This window comes from Tauraco erythrolophus, chromosome 16, assembly GCF_009769465.1.
Source record: "Tauraco erythrolophus isolate bTauEry1 chromosome 16, bTauEry1.pri, whole genome shotgun sequence".
Lineage (NCBI taxonomy): Eukaryota > Metazoa > Chordata > Aves > Musophagiformes > Musophagidae > Tauraco > Tauraco erythrolophus.
The window spans coordinates 1,302,541-1,323,001 of NC_141480.1; the positions used below are offsets into that span (position 1 = coordinate 1,302,541).

Below are 20,461 nucleotides of genomic sequence, written 5' to 3' on the forward strand. Positions count from 1 at the left end.
TAATTCCCACTCCTCCTGGAATGTTCCCCAAGGAGCACCTTCACCCTCCCCACCCAGAGCACCCAGCTATGCAACACAAGACAAAGCAGAGATTTTTGTCTGCAGGAGAAAAATCTGTTGGCCCACATCTGGAAACTGGGGGATGATTCAGCAGCAAAACCAGCCGTAGTCAGCAAGTAAGCTTTTCCTCCAGGAGCAGTGTTTGTACCAAGGAAATAAAAGAAGAAAAAAGAGGGAAGGGAACCAACAGCGGGCTGCTCCGCCACTGGGGCTGTCCGGCAGCCCTGGCCATGAAGTCAACTTTCCCTAAAGAAGTTTTAATCCCAATTTCAGAGCCAGCGTTGAGGACTCGCTGAGCGGACCAGGCAGACGGGCTGCGGCAACGCTGACCCAAAGGTCTGCAGATGCATGGCCCTTCCTCGGAGCCCATGCTCCCCGACACACGGGTTAACACCCAATATGATGCAGGGTGACTCGGCTCCTCCAGCCCTGCTTTCCAGCTGCCCAAGGGCTCCACGCAGGCAGCACCCCGCTTCGCCCGCGGCTGCGCTCCCAGCCCGGCCACCGCCCTTGGTGATGGCACACCAGCTCCTGCGCCCAGGACACCAAAATATTTTCCAATTCTTCTGGGTCCACCCAGGTTTTGAGCTCTTGCTCTGGCACCCGAGGTGCCTCCTGGAGCAGATTTGCTACCTGCCGTCCTCCTGCCCACGGTCCCCTCTCCTGCCCGCGCCCGCAGGACCGGTCCCGCAGCTCAGGGTATGGCACATGGCACACGGCTACAGGGAGAAATGTCTCTGCCTTCATATTCGCTCTTCCAGTTTGGTTACACGAAACAATACAGAGGTTGTTAATCATCGAGACTGTTCTTTAAAAAAAGGCCAAAGGACAGACAAGGAAACACAATATGCTCATGCCATTAATTGCAAAGTATGCGCACAGTGAAAAGGAAATTTCAGGCAGAGGTCAACCATAAAACAAGGAGATACTGTCATCCCACATCCATCTTATTAAGGACAAACCTTTTATCCATTGTCGGCGTGTTAATCCATTAACACCACTCTATAACATCAAGGTTTTAACCAAGCCCCAATTCTATAATATCATTTCCTTTTCCAAGAAAAACATTACTTTGAAAAATAAATCCTTTTCCTATACTGCCTCAAACTTTTTGGAGAGACAGATTTTCTAGGATAAGAAAAAGTTTCCAAGTTTGGAGAAAGCTCTATGTTAGAGGTCCAAGAGTGAAGCTCCTCCAGCACCCCAAGGGCCATCACCCGCCCCGCTGCCAAAAATGTGCCCTTCATGCCACCCGACCGGGTTGGCCCAGCCCGCAGAGACCCCTTGGGGTCTTGGCATGGCAAAGGTCGCTCCTGCCCAGCTCAGCTTTATGGATATTAACATTCCATGCCTTCCAAAGTAGCCTTGAAAATATGCAGGGCTTAAAGCACGGGGATGCATTTTAAGATTAAGCCTCACACTCAAGTCAGTCATTTGACGGACGAACCTTGTCCCCTGCGCAAGGGTGCGGAATGCTAACGAGGTTCTTGCTATTCATTATACCCCAGTCTCCATCGATTACTGACAAAAATAGAGTTACAGGCTGTTCAGACAGGAGCGTGTTTCACCTGCTCCATCCTCCCTGGAACCCCACCACGCTGTCATACTGTCGATTCATCTTTACGGCATCGCAGAACGTTACAAACCCAATCGCTTCTGCCCCGCGCTCCCCAGGCACGGCGTGCTCGCTGAGCTGCCCCAGCCCGGGCAACAAGCCCAGCAACCCAGAGCAGAAAAACTCAGCATATGGAAAAACTCCGCACGGCTGGGGAGACCTCCAGTAACCCCCATAGCTACTGGGGTTCAGACAAAGAGCTCTGAAGCTCTCCGTGCAGAGCTGCTCCTCCAGCAGAAGCTGTGAAGCCATGCCTGACCTCCCAGGTCCACCTGGCAGCCCGAGCCCACCACTGCCCACGATCCTCGACCACAAGCACCAGTCTGCAGATGTGGCCAGCATGGTGACCACAGCTGTTTCTCCTTCACCACATCTGAACCTGGCGCAGGCAGCCGTCCCACCGCTGCCGGCCAGCGTGCAAAGCCTTTGGCTGCAAGAGTCTTCCTCGGGTTTGGGGATGCCCACCTGCACGTCTGCTCTGCCAGGGCAGCAGACTGAAGGCACGGAGAATGTGCAAAGGGGAAACACCTCACTCAGTTGAGTAAAGGACTGAAAGTATTTCCCCGTAGGATTTGCGTGGCAAAAGACAACACAGTCATGGAACAGCTGCGAGATCTCCAGGCTTGCAGTGCACAGACGGGCATCATCAGGGGCACAGCGCGGCGACTCAGGACACAGAGGACTGTTGTGCCCAGGGCAGACACACGGCACCGAGACCCATGGCTGTGGCCACACCTGTCCCAGGAGAAGTGTTGGGAGAGACGGGCACCAGGCTGGGAGCGCACGGCCTTTGAGGACCTCTTCCAAGCACCTGCCAAGTGCCGGATTTGAAGAGAGAGACAGATATATTTTCTTTTTCCCCCTCCCAAAATCCTTAATCTTGCATGTCCATGCGCAATTCCTGCGCCAAGGTTTGCTGCAGGCTGCAGCCACGTGGTGAGCACTGGGCACCAGCTCGGTGACGGGGAGTGCTGGGCACTGGCTGGGCGAGGTTGAGCACCAACACTGGCTTGGTGAGGGTGAGCAACAGGCACCAGCTCGGCAAGGGCGAGCGCAAGCACTGGCTGGGTGAGGGCGAGTGCCAGGCACCGGCTCGGCAAGGGCAAGTGCCAGGCACCGGTTTGGCGAGGGCAAGTGCCAGGCACCGGCTCGGCGAGGGATGCAGCACCGAGGCACGGGGCTCAGACACTTGTGCCAGCGTAAGCGTGCGGGGACAGCGCGGTTACACCTCGCAGGTAACAGCTGTACCAGAGCACAGGAGAGGTTTGCTGGGAACGGGCAGCTCTGCCAACACGCTCATCGCCCAGGACAGAGCCAGACGATAAAACACCGCAGAACACGCGTGTGCACACACACACACACACACCCCTGTTTTCCTGTTGCTCACACACTCCGGAGAAAACAGCCCCAAACCCCGAAAGCTTCTCATAAAGTAAAAAGCTTCTTTCACTTTTCAGTGTTAGTCACGGACGGAGGGCAGGAAATCGGAGGGCACAAGGGCTGTGCTGCGTGGCGAAGGGCCCGTGCCCCACGTCCCGCCGCTGGGAACTGGCACCGCTACAAAACTCACAGATCCGGGGCTAACTGGGAGACAGATCCCTTCCCTGCAGCACCGCGACCGTCTTAACATCACGCTCCCGCTAATTATTCCCATTTGGTTGTATCTCCAGAGCCAAAACATCTTTACTAGGAAGTTTCAGAAGTGATATGCATAGAAAGAAGAATATATGTTAACCTACTACAAAATTTGCAGACCTTCATGCCTTGAATTTAGTTTTTGAAATAAATACCGGAGATGGTCAAACAATCTGAATAAAACCAGATCGTACCCTTCTTAGGGGAAGCTGCTGCTGCTTAATTTCTGCATAATCTCTGCCATTTGGAGGCTTAAAACAAGGCCTTTACGACCTATTATTGAAAAATTCTGAGATTCATCTGTAAGAAATCCAGAAGTTTTATAAGAGCACAACAGAAGCTGCAATTCATTGTTATTTTGAAATTTTCCTGCAAAGTCAAAATCCCCCCCCCAGAACACTTGCACTATGCTCAGTTATTAACTCAATATTTACGATAATTTATCAAAGAACAAGTTAATTCTTACCAGTGAAATATTTCACCAAATATACACTATGTTTTGCAGAGGAAACAGTTTTACAGAGATGATTAAGAGACCCACGACGTTCACGGGTGTGCTACCTGGAACAGACCCCCCGGGAACGTCGCCGAGCCGTGCTGCTCCCTCACTGCCCGTGGGATGAGCCGGGGGGGAACTCGCTTTGCATCCCACCCGCAGCCGGAGCCGACTGCTTTCTCCTGGATTCATGTCTCCAACATCACGTAGACCAAAGCATGGGCAGAAGAAGTGGTGTAGACCACTGTACCCACCCCGGTCCCCCCCTCAAACTGCGGTTCTGCCATTACCACCTATAAACACCTACATCAGAGCTGTGGGTAATATAAACAGAAGATGTGGATTTTCATAAGGAAAAATCCTCCGACAGCCGCCATCCATAGCCTAAAATACTTCTCCAGCCACCATTCACAGCCTGATGCCACCTTCCGACTGCGCAGAGATAAGCCACGCAGAATCCAATCCATCGGTTTTCCAACCTGATCCTAAATAAACTGCACGCACGAGCGTGCCCAGAGCGAGCAGGTAAGTACGTGGGTTGTCTGGGATGAAACTGGATTGTGCAAAAAGGGAAAGAAGTAGCTGGGGTTTGGAAGGGGAACCAAGAAAAGATGATGTTGAGTAATTTTATGTTTATTTCCTCATTTCAGGATTCACGCTGGCTGCCCATGATGTCTATTAACCTCCACAATAAATTAACTGTGCTTTCATAGGGCAATCGTGTGTGCCCACATCCTCTATACGAATACATTACATTTCATATACAATGCATTTTTTTTATTTAAAATTCAAAACAGCCCAACCTAAGCAGTATCCCTCGGAGGTTGCGCGGTGTTCAGCACAGTTCCCAAAATCTTTCATGTTCCAGCATCGGCAGGGAATTCTGCCCAAATGGCTAACATCTAGAGGAAGAAACTGCCTAGCTCCTCAGAGGAGGGAGGTGGTGGTGATTTACAGACCATCATGACCAGCTCCAGGGCCAGTGGTCCTTGTTGCAGCCACCGACACAGGGATCGCCGTTTGAGAAGGGACTCACCATTCCAACCACCTGCTCCATGCCCCACCATGGAAGATTCCACCTCACGCTCCTTGTACTAGTGCTGGGACCTACCTTCAACCCAAACTTTCCATTCAGACTAAAACCACTGTCAAAATGGGCCAGTCCTGCCAGATTTCCTCAGTCTCCCTGGAGGAGCGCAGTGTTTGTAAAGTCCGGAGCAATGGGAGGAAACGCTGCAGTGTTATGCAATTTCCTTGTGATTCATATTCAGAAATTCTCAAAACAACCATGAACGGGTTTTTCAACTTTCAGCTCAGAAGATGCACAAGCCAAGAAGAGTATAAATAGAAATCATTCTATTTGCTCAGAACTGGTAGTCCAGCTGGCTTGCCAGCCACCCAAGGACAGGTTGTGAAGACACGGGCAGGAGGAGCACGGGCATTTTACAGGGGTGTTTTGCAACCTTTTTATAAAGGGAATGGGAAAATGGGGTGAAAAGCAGCATGCAGCTGGAGCCCAGCCACCCAACTGACTCAGTCCGTGCCAGGTGGGGAGGTGTCTGCAGCACCCTGAAGCTGCAGAGCAGCCGCTGCATGAGGGCTTGCTCAGCCCAGCAGCAGGAACCACTGGGATTCTTGTACCTCCCTTTTCCTGCCCATTCAATGGCCATATATGAGAAAACGGAAGATCCACTTGGAACAAGTCTTTTCTCTTAAGCTCCTTCTCACTTGGACACCAACGATGCACCTGATCACTTCCCTGCAGTCCAGATCCTAAAGTCCTCACCCCCTTCAGAGCACAACGGAAACCGAAACCCATCAAAATCAGTTCTGCAGAATTTGTTTCCAACCCTACGCAAGGCATTGGAAGCCTGAGAAGCAGGAACCATCAAGGAAAAGGTTTATGAAAATTATCCTGCAATGCCTGGACAAAAATCCCTTCGGGAGGGTGTTGCACAATGCTCAGGTGCTCTTAGGAGCAGCCCAGGGACTAACTCGTGTGTTCACCCAGAGCTTGGGCAGCACACGGAAATCCCCCCCGGTGAATCGCAGTGAAGGCGCCGAAAACGACGACAAACAGGTTCTGCACGGAGATCTTGGGTAACTCGAAGGGATTTCAAGAGAGCAAAACCTCAGTGAATTGTTGAGCACATTCGGTTCAAAAGATAAAACCACATCACTTTGTTTCCACCGGTTTTAGTGCCAAATACTCCATTATTTCCGCAGCGATTCAAGAGAAAAATAGCATTTTCACACCTAATTTTAGCAAATATGGGCGGCACATTTTCTCTGACTGTGAAGACTATAAGGAGTTACCTCCTCACTGCCTCAAACCGCTGTCGGACCCAAGTGCTTTCAGGGATTTCTAAGCAGGGCCAGTCTTTGGGTTACCCGTTTCTTCTGGCCACTTTTAACACAAAGTTAACGCTCACTTTTCTTTCCACGTGGCTGCTACAGCATTTCTGTCTTTTCCATGTTACTGCCAAAACTGGCCTTCACGAAGACATGCTGCCTACAGCCCTCCCTGCCTCCCCTCGCTCGGGCACACAGACGTGAGCACCTCTCCCTCGGGAGCGACGTCGGAGAAGCCGGCTCCTCCGCTTTGCTTTCCCACGCTGCAAAGAGAGAAGGTGGTGCCCTGCAGACGCACGGCCGCCTGTCCCGGGGAGCCCCACAAGTTGCTCTGAGAACCTGGCACTCCCCAGCCAGGGACACCGGTAGGTACGAGCACCCGCTCCTCGTGCCCACGGTGGGTCGCAGTGCTCGGGCTCAGCCCCGTGGCAGCGGCGTGACGCCGCGGTCTCACGGCTGGCTCGGGTTCATCCGACACCATCCCGCAGCTGAAGGGAACCATCTCGCAGCGGCAGCACCTGCACAGCTGCACAGAGTCCGATCCAGCTGCAAACGGACCCAGCACACCAGTTATCACCATTAGCATCACCTGACAGCCTGCAGCCAGACCGGGCTCACAGCGCAGGCGCACAAACACTTGGTCCAGCACCAGAGAAAAAGAGAACAAACAGCCAAGGATGGAGGGGCGGGTAGGTGCCCCTCTTCCCATAGCTGCCCAGACGTGGATCAAAGCACAGAGCTCCAGCCCTCGGGCACATGGAGCACCACTCCAACCCTGCTGTCGTACCCAAAACCTGCCTACCGATGCCCAAAGCCTAGTATGTGACCAGGTGCAACACCACGACACCCCGAAAGGCAGGACTGTTCGCCTGGCTGCAGGTACCCACCACGTTTCTCAGCCCCATCTCCGCAGAGCCACCTCCTGCCGCGTGCATCGGAATGCCCAGGGCTGGGCCAGAGCCTCCGGGCACCTGGGGCTCCCCTCAAGGGATGGTGGGCATGTCTGGGGAGGGGAGGGCACTGTGCCCTGCTCCCTGCGGCAACAGGGATGGGGGAAAGAGGAAGGAAGGAAGAAAGAGAAAAAGAAGAGAGCGAAGTCGGCGCAGGTCCATACCACGCCAGGCAGGATCCTCTGCACCTGACGCCCAAGCCAGCTTGGCACACCGTTGCGGAGCTGCTATGTTGGGACGCAGTCCAGCAGCAGGATGCCAGCAAAGCACAGAGCAGGAAGGCTCATGTACAAAAAGGCGTATTTCCTTGTCAAAAGCAGGACACCTGGCAACCTTGATGAAATCAGCCCTTGTTTCTGGCTCTGCCTTATCAACTCTGTTCTATTTTTGTCCGAGAGCCAGGTTTTCATACTACAAGCAGGATTTTCAGAGCTAGACTACACTGTGTTGTGGCTAGAAATAACCTTCCTTGCTCTCCGAGCCAGAACGATACAGATAGGAGCAAGATCCTTCCCAGCCCACATCCCTGCAAACCTCTCTGCAGGGGGAGGGGAGGAAAAAATATGCCTCACTTCCCAAGTGCAAGACTTGGCACAGCAGCAGAAACCTGCTGTGAAATGCTGGTTTATGTCATTCAAACGAGGGCTGTTCATTTGGAAGAGGGTGGCCCAGGGTCCCTGGCAGCTCCTTCCTTCCTTCCTTCCCTCCCAACCTACTGTTGGGCGCTGAACTAATGCATTGCAGTCGGAGCCACCCCCCCACCTCACTTCCCTCCTTCTCTCTCCCCCTCCTTCCTTCCAACATAAATTTCAGCTCCGAACTGACACCGATGCCTGAGCCTGATTAAAAGGAAAAAAAAAAAAAATCTATCAAAAATCAAGCATCTGGGGGCTTGAATCCTCTACACGGGTCTTGCTCTTCCGTCTCTCCGAGCTGAACTAAACGATGGTTCTAATTAAAAACAAGCCCACGTTTCATTACAAGTGCAGGCATTCCCAAGAGCCTCCGAAGCCGAAGCCAGCCGGGCCACCCGCCAGCCATCTGGACCGCCTAGCTCAGCGCCGTTATATAACCCGCCGGTTTGGCACCCCGCGACAAAATCACCCGGGTCAACCCAAGGCAAAAACTACCTGGGTCAAACTATCCACCCACCGTGTCTAAATGTTAAAAAGGGAATCAAGCAGCAGCCTCTTTGGGGGGAAAAATAAGGGGGTAGGCGGAAGCGACGGGAAACAAAGCCCGTTAGGTATACAGCAGGCTCTAAAATAATGCAACTAAAGGTCAACTGGTTTAGAAAAATACATTTTTGGAATAACTCAAGCACTTAACAGTTTCACAGAGCAGCATTTTTAAGCAAGTCCAGCAGAGCAGATACGTTCAGCTCACTCAAGTGACTGATTAAAAGTGAAAACTTCTCCTAGTTTAACAGCTTCCCGTAAGTTTTCTAGGATGCTTGAGCAACAACTCGCACACCCTCCTCTGCCAGCTCTCTGCACTGGTGCCCTGCCAGCTTCTCGCTCTCCCTCTCTCCCGCAAGCACACATGCCCTTCCTCCTTTCAACATCTACTGACGAACAGGGAGCCTGAACACATCAAAACCAACCTAATTTTAAATGACAGTGTCATCTTTATTTCTAAAATAACTGTAACACAGACATGCCTCGTGCTCCTCCTCCACGAAAAGAGGTTTTACGCTGCCCAGTTGTTCCGAACAATGGCTGGCGGTTTGCTGCCACGACTGCAACATCTTGGAGGCGAGATCGCTCCTAACCCTCGGTTTGCACAGCTGCCCGCGGGCACACGCCGGGTCAGCCGTGGGGACAGGGGTGCCGGTGGCACAGGCCATGGCGGGGACCCCCAGGCTCTGGGAAGGTCAGCGGAAAGGGGCCCACGATCCCACCCTCGCCACCCTGCCCTCCGCGCCCAGGGAGACCGCGGCGAGCCCTGGGCAGCTGCCGAGGCGCTTTCCCGGCACAGTGCCCTGTTGCCTCCCTGGTGGCAGGGACCAGCCCAGTGGAGACCTAAACGATCTCAGTGCCCATCTCCAAAACTACAGCAGGACGCTTGCTCCTTTCCAGACATCGACCTGAAATTCCACAACATCTATAAAACCTCCCTGGGAAGCTACTCACCCCCAGCAGCATGTACACAGCACCGTGAGACACACTGCACTCGCGAGGAGCGTTTCTACCACGTGGCACCCAACAAACGCTGGTTGAGATGGCACGGGGCACGTCCACCCTGCACGCTGCTGCAGTCAGAGCCCGGCACAGGGGCTGCCCTTCTCGGTCGTGCTGTGCCCGCAGCCTGCCCGCTCCTGCCAGAGCCCAGCCCAGCTCCGCACGGGCTCTGCCGGGAATGGCAAACTGAGGGTGGCACGGGAGAGAGACCAGGCGTACAGAAACAAGATAATTAAAATGTCTGGAGTTTCGAAGGGCAGACTTTCTTCTGATGCTGCAGCTGGGAGGAGAAAAAAATCCTGGGTCAGGGACCATGGTGGGACTGTAGCAGGACAGTAAATCACTGCTTAAGATGAAATGCAAGGACCAATAAAGGAAGAAACAAAGAAAGAAGCTAGTTTTGCAACTGATTGTACAATGAACCACTTTTAACTTTTAATTTAGAGTAGAAAAAATACGCTAATAGTCTATTAAAATTGGCAGAGAAGTTTGTTGTACTAAGATGGAGCTATGTTTCTTGAATTGTCTGCTCAAATAATTCTAAGCAGAAGTGATGTAAGAGCCGAGAGAAAAGGAAAGTGAACATACTCTCTTTGGTCTTTCATTCCAATCGAGTGGTTCGTGCCTCCCCACAGAGGCTGCCAGCACAGCTGGACAGATGCAGCCGGAGGGTGGCCAGCCGGGTTCACACCAAAGCAGTGCAATGAAATCACTTGATTCAACCACTCTGCAACCTTTTCTTAAGCTGTTTCACCTCCCCGGGCCCAGACTTACAGACAAGTCACCACATGTCAGCTCACCCACCCTGCTGGCACACACTCTGGCTGCTCCCCAGCACCCTGCAATTCAAGTTCGATGGACCGTCTTTCCCCAGGGATGCTGCAAACTCAAACCACCTCTCGCCGCTGCACCCACCTCCCAGCCTGAACCAGAGTGAAAGAAAAACACGTGCTGCAGCAGAGTCAGTGCCTGTCCCACACAACACACGTGTGTTGTACACTGTCCTGTGGATCCGTGACCGGACCTGCACACCAATCCCCAGCCCTCACTTCTCTGCGCGTTTGCCTCGGTGGGCATCAGCACCCAGATAATACCAGCGGAGATAGGCAGCTGCCAACGCTTCCCCAGGAGAACCAACATCATCTCCCAAAGGGATAGTGAAACCCAACTCATGCCCTGGGACCAGCCATCCCAGTCTCCAAGTAAAGCCCAACTTTTGTAGCCAATTTGTGCAGCACAGACCTCAAGGAGTGCTGCAGCAAAGCTGGCTGCAGCAAAGAATGCTTTAAAGCAATGACGAGGCATTCATGCACAAGAGATGAAAACCAGAGAGAGGAGCCACTGCTCTGCTCCTGGATGTCCCCAACAATAGAGCTAGAAGAAAAAGAAGAGGTCACAAACTTTCTGAAAGTGGGTGGGATAGTGCTTTTAGGTGTGTAAAAGCAGTCCAGAGGGCTCCTTCTCTTCTTAAAAGATGATCTAAAATGCTTCTCAGTATTTTTTCTCTTTATGACCCAAACAGCTTCTTAAGCAAAGGATAAAAACCTGTCAGCCTGAAGCAGCAGTGATTCTGGCTGGAGAAGCTATCAACCGCTGCAGGAGCATTTGCTGGCACCATAAATAAAAGCCTGAAGTCAAGGCTTAGGACCTCACTGGCTTAAGTGCTTTAGAAACAAAATAAAAGCTTACAAACTCAACGTAAAGTTACTACTATTACGGGTGTACAATAGGTTACAAAACAGGAGAGGGAGAAGGGAAGAGGGGTAAGAACATGCGATACAAAACCCAACATGGAACATTACAAATTGCCATTCGGTCTGAAAGCTCAGGCTGCTCCTCTGAGGATCCTCCTCTACCACCTTGTCCCCAGAAAAACGAAAGAACTTATTTGGGCAAAAAGTCTTGAACTGTGGGACTTGAAAGAGCTGAGCAGGAGCTCTACCGTGCCAGGTTCTGCTGCCAAGCTGGCAGCAGGGCTCGCCGTGGCTGCAGCTGCACATGATGGATGTATCTCACTGGGACAGAGGTGCTGCCCACGGAGGCAGGTCGGGTGCTCCTCGGCGGCGCGAGACTGCTGCTTCGGTTCAGGGGAAGTTCACTAGGGTGTCTGGGTCGGGGAGCAGATTAGAGGCGAAGAGAAAAAAAGCAAACAATAGAAACTTAGAGATTGAGAGGGGAGAGAGCGGGGAAAAAATGTTCAGTTCCGCAAAGAGAGACAGGGAGATGGAGAAGCAGCAAATGGAGTGAGTTGGGTCATGGAAAACAGAACAGAAAGAAAGAATTTGCCATAAGCAAACAAACCCAGACAGGACGAAGGCCACGAAAAAACACACAAATAACCACCTTTCTCTGGAAAGCCCACAGAAACACACGTCTGTGGGACCAAGGGGTAAAAAGATCAGCATGGAAAAGGCTGCGAGGAAACAGGCTGGAAAGCCAGGCAGGGACCAAACCCCTGTGAGCACCAGAAGAGCAGACACGATGGTTGCTCTGACATCTCGCCCGCAGGCTCTGCCACGCAAAGAGAAAACAGCCAAAGGCCACCATCTGTAGCCAAAGACACCCTGGGTGACGATTTTTCTACTGTCTCTAATAATTCACTTTTCTCAGGGACTATGGATTTGCAGCCAGCACGCTCAGAGAAAAGCGCTGCTGACGTTATCAGCAACCGGAGCTGTCGGTCCCCGAGTCCCGTGTGATGCCAGTGCGGCAGCAGCTGCGAGCGCCGCATCCTCAGCCAAATCGCTGCTCCCTGCCTCCATCAAAGAGGGATTTCCAAGCTCTGCTGGAAACACTTAGCTACAGAGGTAATGAGCACAGTACCAAAACCAACACAGAAGATGCAAGTGACCTCCGAGGAGTCGGAGATGAAACGAATTAAAACGATAAAGCAGATCTGCAGCTTCCAGCGAGTCCCGGCGCAACACGAGCAGGTCGGGCGGGCGCACGGTTGGTGCCCAGCCGTCCCCCGCGGCGACGCGGGCGTTGGGACCGAAGTCCTTCAAGTTAATTTATTTTTCGAATGAGCCAAAACGACAGGAATGACGAGGTTGAAGGCACTGGATTGAGTTCAAAAGACATCATTTCCACTGGGAAATTAATCTCTCACCGTTTTGTATAATTAGACAGGGAAAATGAAAAACAATTTCAGAAAGAATTCCCAGCAGCAATCGCGGAGGAGGAGGCGAGGGTGCTGCGTGTTGGACAGGAACGCAAGGCCGGGCTTTGTTGTCACGCTGGAGTTTGCTACAGAAACACAACACTGCATTCCCAAACAGCTGTCGGACGGAGCGCGGCCACGGGGCCGGGACCGGGACCAGGCAGCGGCAGCTCCAGAGGCGTTTCCCGGAGCATCGCGCTGGCGGGTGTCATCCCACCGCTGGCGAAGGGCCGCTGCACCGGGCGGACGGACCGTGGGGAAGTGCTCCAGGGGAGGCTCCTGACCCACGGGCGCCAGGCAGTGTGGGGTGGGCAGCTGCAGGGCAGCAGGAGAAGGAAGACAAGAGGAACAGTGCGGGGAAGGGCCTCTGATTTTGGGCTGTGCTGGGTTTTGGGCACAAAACTGGGAAGTGAGTGCTTTCCCCACCCCGTGCAGCACAACCAGCCCCGGCTGAGCATGGGAGCTGGGCGACGGGCACGGGCAGCCCGGCTGCGGGGGACACGCCGCTCCCCCCAACACCCAGGGGCGGGTGGGCGAGGGCTGCCGCAGACACCCCGCAGAGCACCGGGGGGCACAGGGGACGCTGCCCTGGCCCCATTGGGGCACAAGTGCAATGAGCGGGCCGGTCTCAGCTTGCCATCTCTAGCGGGGAGCCGCCGCACGGGCTCCCCCCACTCCGTTTTGTGCTGCCCACGGCGCTGGGGGAGCACCATCAGCCCGACCCGGGCTCCCAACGCAGCGGAGGGGACACCGGACACCCAAGACGACACGTCGGGTCACCCAGCGCCAGGGTGGCTGCCACGGCCCCGGTGAGGGTCGGGGCGGACCCCGCAGCTGTGGAGGAGGGGGTCCCACTGAGCTGGGTCATGGCCAGAAGCCGCAGCTACAGAAAGGGAATCAAGTCCTTCACGCCCACCGGGATGTGTCTGCCCACCCCGGGCTCCTGCTGGCTGCGAGAGCCCTCGGCACCTGGCAAAACGGGGCAGTACCAGACCCTCCGCCGCCACAGACAGGCTCGGGGTGCTCGTGCAGGTTCACGGGTGCTCACACTGACCACCCCTGGCATTGAATTCCACTGGGCTAATGAACAACAGAACCACTGTCAGCTCCAAGGCATGACCCACAGCTACAGGTGGGATTCAGGTCTTGACAGAAGGCTGAGAAAGTTTGGTTTGGGATCAGACGAAGGAAGGGAAATTAGGGACAAGATGGGTAAAGCATGGCATTGAGGTGGTGGCCAGGAGCGGGCACAGGGTGCTCCTCACCCGAGCAAAGGAGTGGCATGTCAAGGTAGAAGAGCACTTTCAGCAAAGGGCTGCTGGTGCCTGCAGACCTTCAGCACCCAGGGGAGATCTAAGAGAGTATAAGCATCTCCATAATATCTCAAAAATCATCGAGGAGATGTTGTGGATTTGCCCTCTGGGTATCCATTAATTCAGCTATAACAACTTCTGAACTTCCTGAGTTCCCAGCCCTGACAAACAGCATCGCCCGGCACAAAACCCAGGCACCACGGCCACCACTCGCCTGCCCCTCTGGCCCTCGGCTCACACGGCTCCGTGGCCATGCAGCCCAGCATCCTCATGGGGAGGAGCAGACACCAACGAGACACAATTGAACCTGGATGGGTGGGAAACCCTGGGAAGGTTTCTAGACATTGAAGCGCTGAGGTCCTGAAAGGACCCTCCAGAATGGGAGCAGAAACCTTATTTGCTTTCTGGAGGATGGAGCTCCATTACCCATGGACTAAGTCAGACGAGTGCCAAGAGGACCAGGGCCCTTCCAGTACAACGGCTCCAACCCCCAGGAGATCCCAGGCCAAAACCCACCAGCCTCTGCAGTGCTGCCTTTCCGTTCAGCGACCAGCCTCACACCCCACGAAGCGTGCGAAGGACTTTGGACTCTGCTCTTGCCTTGGCTGGCTCTGTCAGAGAACTGAAGAGAGGGTGAGGGGAGCAGAGGGGGACTGGAGGCAGCACTGCCAGCGTGTCTCCATTTCGGAGCCCTCCCTCCCTCCCTCCCCTGCACGGGCATGAGACCACCCGCTCGGCCCCAGCGCCTGGTGCACGCGGCTGTACAGCACTAACAAAACCCACTCCGATAGGAAACGCTGGCTGTATTTTTATAGACTTGTATTGCTTTAAAGAACAAAAAAGAAACCCAAAACGGAGCAAAGGGCAGCCTGGTGCAAGCGCCAGAAGAGCACTGCTCAGATCCCATCCCGGTCTGACTGCCTCTGACAGCACCACAGGCTGTTGCATCTGCTTTAACACTAACTTCTCCATCACCGCTCAAGGTTACGGACGACGGATTAATACAGCTCCACGGGGACATGATCTAACATGTTCTGTATCCTTAACCCTCTACGGACCCTTACAGCACGAGGCTCACTTTCCTGCAGAAACGTTTTCACATCCCAATCACTTCAAACCCAGTGCCCCACTTCTGCCCTCAGTGATGCGAGAACGATTCCTAAGGTTACCGACCTGCTCAGAAGCTCATAGCAGGAACCGCTGATACCGACACCTCTCTTTTGGCTGCCATGCTCGCTGCAGACTTGGCAAGCCAAGCAGCAACCTCACTAAAATGCTTATCTCGTTCGGTACCTTGCCACAAAGCAAACAGCCCAATTTGTGCCTCTCTTACTCCTGCAGCCTGCCACAGCCGCCGCTACGCGCCAACACAGCTCTGGTGCTCGACTCAGGTTCCAACCAAGTTTCAGAATCACTCTGGCCTCCACCATATACATTTGCAAACTGCATCACCAGAGCAGAAAAACCATAGGAAACTTATCGTGAGTATCTTAAAAAAACCCGAATGCAACTGCTCTGTTATGAAGTTAGCATTTTCTCCTATTTCCAGCCCCTGTAACATTAAAGAAAACCCAAAGTCAACACAGGGTTTTTAGCCAAATTAATAACAAGTGGTAAGAGTTAACAGACTGATGATAGCTCTCTGGAGACTGCTTTGACTCTAAGATATATAATAAATCTTTTCAAGTTGTGACAAATGTCTTGGCTAATGCAGCCCACATTCTATGTTTAGATCTTACTAAAATGTAACACAACATTTGGTTTTAGTTTTTCAATTATAATTAAGAAACAAACTCCAGTCCACTTTAATCTCTCCACAGCCTGAATTTGCACATGGAATTACCGTCCCCACTGTGCCAATCTTTCCCACACTCAATATTCAAATCAAAGGAAAACCAGACGTTCTTTCCAGTAGGGGATTTTTGGTTACAGAAACACAGTCAAAGCATAGAGGGGATATTTCTAGGAGTCCACAGGTTAAATCCTTGTCTCTTGCTCAAGGGAATCTCTGCAGAGTAGGTAACATCCCGCACCCTGGTGTTGCAAGAGAAGAACCCAAACACAACAGACCAACAGCTCCACTTATGATGGATGGAGGAGAAGTGAGGACAAGGAGCTACCTTGTCTGTCAACACGCACCATATGCATCAGTAAAATGCCTCTTGGATCCATTTCCATGCAGGCTGCATTCCCATGGCTCCCGCACCACACCTGGAAGGTCAGGTTTAAACGCCACCAGCATTTAAGTGCCATGAGGTATTGCATTAATGCGCAGCCACAATCCTCGCCGTGCTGGATGAGCGAGCTGCCCTGAGCTGATGGGCATGATAGGGAAGAAGAGAAACACGCAGGCGGCAGCACGAAGACCTGTGTGTTTTTTGAAGGAGGTCACACAACTAGACTCTGAAACAGGATAATCCAGGCAGTCCTGCATTTGTTCCTTCATAGCACCTTTCGCACGTACAGCGCGTTACAAACATGCAAAATCTCTGGCTGCACTTCTGCAACCCGACCCCAGCAGACTGGCTCCGCTGTGGTGCCAAACCCTGGTAACATCAGCAGGTCAAAACGCAGCTGGATGACCACGTTCGTGCAGGTCCTGCTGCAGGTGACTGGGTTTTGCACCCTTGCAAGAACCGTTGTCAGCGGAGGTGAGGGGTGGGAAGTAGGAGAGCAGGCTGAAGGAGGACAAGGCTCGATTCAGACTAGAAGCAAGAATTCACATTTTGTTTCTGAAGAAATTGAAAACATTATCATGACTGCAGGTGCCACCAGATTCAAGGTAAGCGTTGACTCAGGAGGGAACAAGACAGCTTGCACGCTGGGACTGGAGAGGTTGGCATGTCTCACACCCGAGTGTCTTCCCACCAAAGCTGCCCCAGGGCAGGGCCACCTGGGTCAAGAGCCAAGGCGGAGGAGCAGGTCGGCTCTTCCAAACAAGGGTCCCTTTACAACACGTGATAGAAGAAGGGAGCAGAGGCTGTCCTGCACACACAACACACATTCAGTCCTTTTTTGCCTCTCTCCCTGCACCTCCCACAACGCCTGTTCTTGGAACCGGTGAGTCTGCAGGTGTAACTGAGCCTTTTTGTCCCAGAAGCACAATTTTGCTGCAGGGAAGAAACCAACGTGACAGAGAGCTGTGATCACCATCCCAGGCAGATCCGAGCTACACAGCACATGCCCTGTTAGGGAGCGGCGTTTATTCGGCCTGGAGAAGGAAAAGCTTTGGGGGGACCTGACGGCACCCTCCCTGCGAGGGAGGCGTCACAACGACAGAGCCAGCTCCTCACCGCGGTGCACGGCAGGGGACAGGAGACAAGAGGTGTAAATTGAAACAGGAGAGGCTCAGACTGGGTGTAGGAGAAACCCTCCTCCAGGAGGACGGTCAGGTGGCAGAGCTGGAGCCCACCGAGGCTGAGCAGGCACCTTCCTCAGATGTTTTCAGCACCCAACTGGAGAATGCCCTGAGTAACCTGCTGCGAGCAGAAGGTGGGACGAGAAACCTCCCGAGGTCCCGTCCCACCTGAATTACCCACTGGATCTACGATTCCAGGCTGAGACCTGGCTGCAAGCCACGATGAAACGCTTCACCTGCAACGGGCGGCAGCCCCCTCGCACACTCCCAGCCCTCCCACCTCCGAACCGCCGCGTGTTTCAAAAGCAAGCCCAGCACGTGCTTTCCAGCATTCACGGAACATCCCGCGCGTAGCCACACCTCACCCGGCTTTAGGAAACACTTTTTCTGACAAACAAGAACCTTTTTGTGGATTTGAGGGAGGAACTGCTCAAATCAGGAGCAGCCAGCGGCAGCAGGGCTGTGCTGGGACGGGACACCCCGCTCCCTGCATGGACTCTCCTCCGGCTGCCAGCACCCAGAAGCACAGACGGCGACTCCAAAAACGTACGGGCTGCCCCGTAACAGCCCTGGCTGCTCCGGCTCTCCGCAAAGATGCTTTTCGTATCCTGCTACGCTTTTGGCTGCGCCGAGGCTCGGAGGCCCACAGCCCAGTCTCGCCCCACGTGCACAGGCTGCTCGGCGCTGCTGGGTTTGCCCTTCGCTGCTGGACGGCCGCCACGCCGAAACCGGGCAGGACCATGCCGCTGATACCCAGCGCCCGCACCAGCGCTCCGCCGAGGGAACGCTGTCGGAACCAGCTGAAGCTCTTCGAAGTTGGCAGGAAAGTTTGCAAACGCGTTAAAAAAAACCCCTCAAAACCCAACAACTCTGAGTTTTCTGAGAACCTCCCTAATCCCGTGGGAGGTGGGGAAGCCTGTGCAGCTTCGGGGCGGCAGGAGCAAACGCAGCGGCAAGGAGGCTTGGCTGGTGCGGGGAACAGGGGCGACGCTCCTCTGCTCACACGAAATCTGCAACCCTCTACAAGACCCAGAAGCGGCTGCCAGATGAGTTGCAGGACTCAAAAAGCCCTGGAAATCGACAGCGTATTTTCTTCCACTGCTCTTTTTGCCATGTTTTCCTTTCAGCACAGCACGGCAGCGTGTTTGTGCTGGCCAAGCCTACCCTCCTCCTCCTTTCCACCGCACCTTCGAGCAATCCAAGCGCAGGAGATACAGTATTACCTCAAATATTTAACCAAGGGATTAAACTATTCTCTTGGCAGAAGGCGCGAGCTGCCCCACGGATACAGCTCTCGCACCGGCTGGCAGGCGCTGCGTGACAGCCTGCTTCGCAGCAAACAATCTGCCCCAGGCTACGGAAAGCTCTCCACGATTTTCTCCGATGCTTTTTTTCTTTTTGCTAATCTTTCCCACTCACCGGTTCCCGGCCATCCATCGCCTCCATCCACAGCCTTCGGTCCTCTTCTGAAAGCGCCTGCATGGTGATCACACCGGGCCTGCGGAGATAAAGGGAACACAGTAAATAAACTGCAGGATGGAAAACAAAGATGACAAAGATAAATTTCCAGAGAGAGGTGGGGGGAGGAGAGGGGAGAGAGAGAGAGAGAGAGAATGAGGACCACCTTTTTCCTAAAAAAGCTCCAGCAGCACAGGGCTGAGCCCAGCCTGACCTCTCCAGGGATATCCCTGTGGGTCCTAAGCAGGACCAGCAAACAAGCAGAGGGTATCTCCAACAATCCACACAAGTTTTCAGTGGTTTTAGTGTAAGAGAGCTGGATGTCAAATTTTTCCTCTGGCTGCCAGCCAGACAGCTCACCTGCACTTGAGCTAAGCACGTCCATTCGATGGCAGGAAAAGGGAAGGAAGGCAACCGAGCAAGCAGGAGCCCCACGCATCCCAGCTCACCACATCCCACCACCACCCCAAGCACCGGCTCGCTGTGGGGGGGACCTTTTGCTGTGTGAAGAATTTCATCCCCGCCATGTTCACACCAGCGTGGCCACACCACTTCCCTGACCACATCACACACTGATGTTACACCCAGTAGTAGCAGCGACGTGATGCTGGTCCCCGTGTCCCCACCAGCAGCCTTGTGAGGAGTCCTGGGCGCCCCAGGGTGCTCGCTCCTGCACCAGCTGGTCCTGCCCGGCCCTGCCACCCTCCCACCTGTTACACACACAACAGCGCACGGGCTGCACTGCAAATCCAGCCTCCAAAAAACAACTCTATGTTTGCTTCTTTATTTTAATGAGAAGGGGAAAGAACAGGCCCAAGTGCCTGCAAACAAAGCGCGGGAGCCAGGGGACACCACCAGCCCAGCCCTCGCCCAAGGGCCAACACCACCTCCCCACTCCTAAGTGGACCCTAAGTCCGCTCCTGGACTGCCCTTTCCATACAAAGAGTTGAAACTTGATTATCTCGCTCTGATAAGCATGACCACCAAGGCCACGATGGATTTAACACGGTGGAAAGTATTTGCACAACTTCAGGTGTGGCTGCGTGTTTGCACAAGAGAGGAACGTGCGGCAGAGGTGAAAGCCAACGCTGTGCTCCCACGGGTCGCGCCGTGGGCTCACCATTTACTGCACCCCATGCATTCGCTGCAAGCTGTCAGGCTTCCCGCCCCGAACATCCCAGTTCACCTCGCGGCCAGCAGATCCAGACACAAAAAGCCTGGCTAGCCCTCGCTCTACCCCTCCTCAGCCTCACGCCCGTGGGTCCAGGTCTCCAGTCTCCAGAGGGCGGTCGCATCCTGCCCCACTGTCACTCCCAGCAAATCCCACAGCGGGGCCAGCCTGCTCCCACAGCACCCCGGGGACCAGGCAGAGGCCCCGGTCTCGGTGAGATGGCCGAGATCTATTCTGTTTGTTTGGTCTAGTCATTCTGCGTCCTCCCAGGCTATTTTCAGATGCATTAGCAGAGCACAGCCGCTATTTCTGCAGGAGGAGAGTGGGCAGAACCCTGGCAACGGGGGAGCAGCAGGCATGGCCAGAGCGCTGCACGACTCTGCGCGCTCAGGGTGGTTATCGGCACTCTGCAGCGATGCTCGTGGGGTTTCATCCATCGAAAGTACGACAGAGAACCTCTGATGCTGCTCTCCCCACCCACGGCAAAGCACAGCAGCTCCAGAAAGGCAGCAGGGAGCCAGGGTCCCTGCTTGTGGGGCACCGGGCAGCTGTGGCACATGCCGGGCAAGAGGGATTTAACCTTGGGAGCTGCCAACCGCCTATGGACCACGTTCAGCAGATCACGTAGGCTCTTTCGGTACTAAACCCTCAAGAACTGATAAGGCCTGGGAAGAGGGGTAATTTCTAACTTGCACTTCCCAAAAGTGATTCAG

At 54.0% G+C, this 20,461-nt stretch overlaps 1 protein-coding gene across 5 annotated transcripts in view; it reads right to left on the minus strand.

Annotated features, from left to right (window-relative positions):
- ARHGAP26 (Rho GTPase activating protein 26) overlaps window positions 1–20,461 on the minus strand; it is a 141,568-nt gene that overhangs the window by 80,343 nt on the left and 40,764 nt on the right. For all 5 annotated transcript variants that reach the window (XM_086621834.1, XM_086621833.1, XM_086621832.1 and 2 more), the window contains exon 11: window positions 18,539–18,617. In XM_086621834.1, the coding sequence (XP_086477960.1) occupies window positions 18,539–18,617 (79 nt within the window). The remainder of the gene's footprint in view (window positions 1–18,538; window positions 18,618–20,461) is intronic.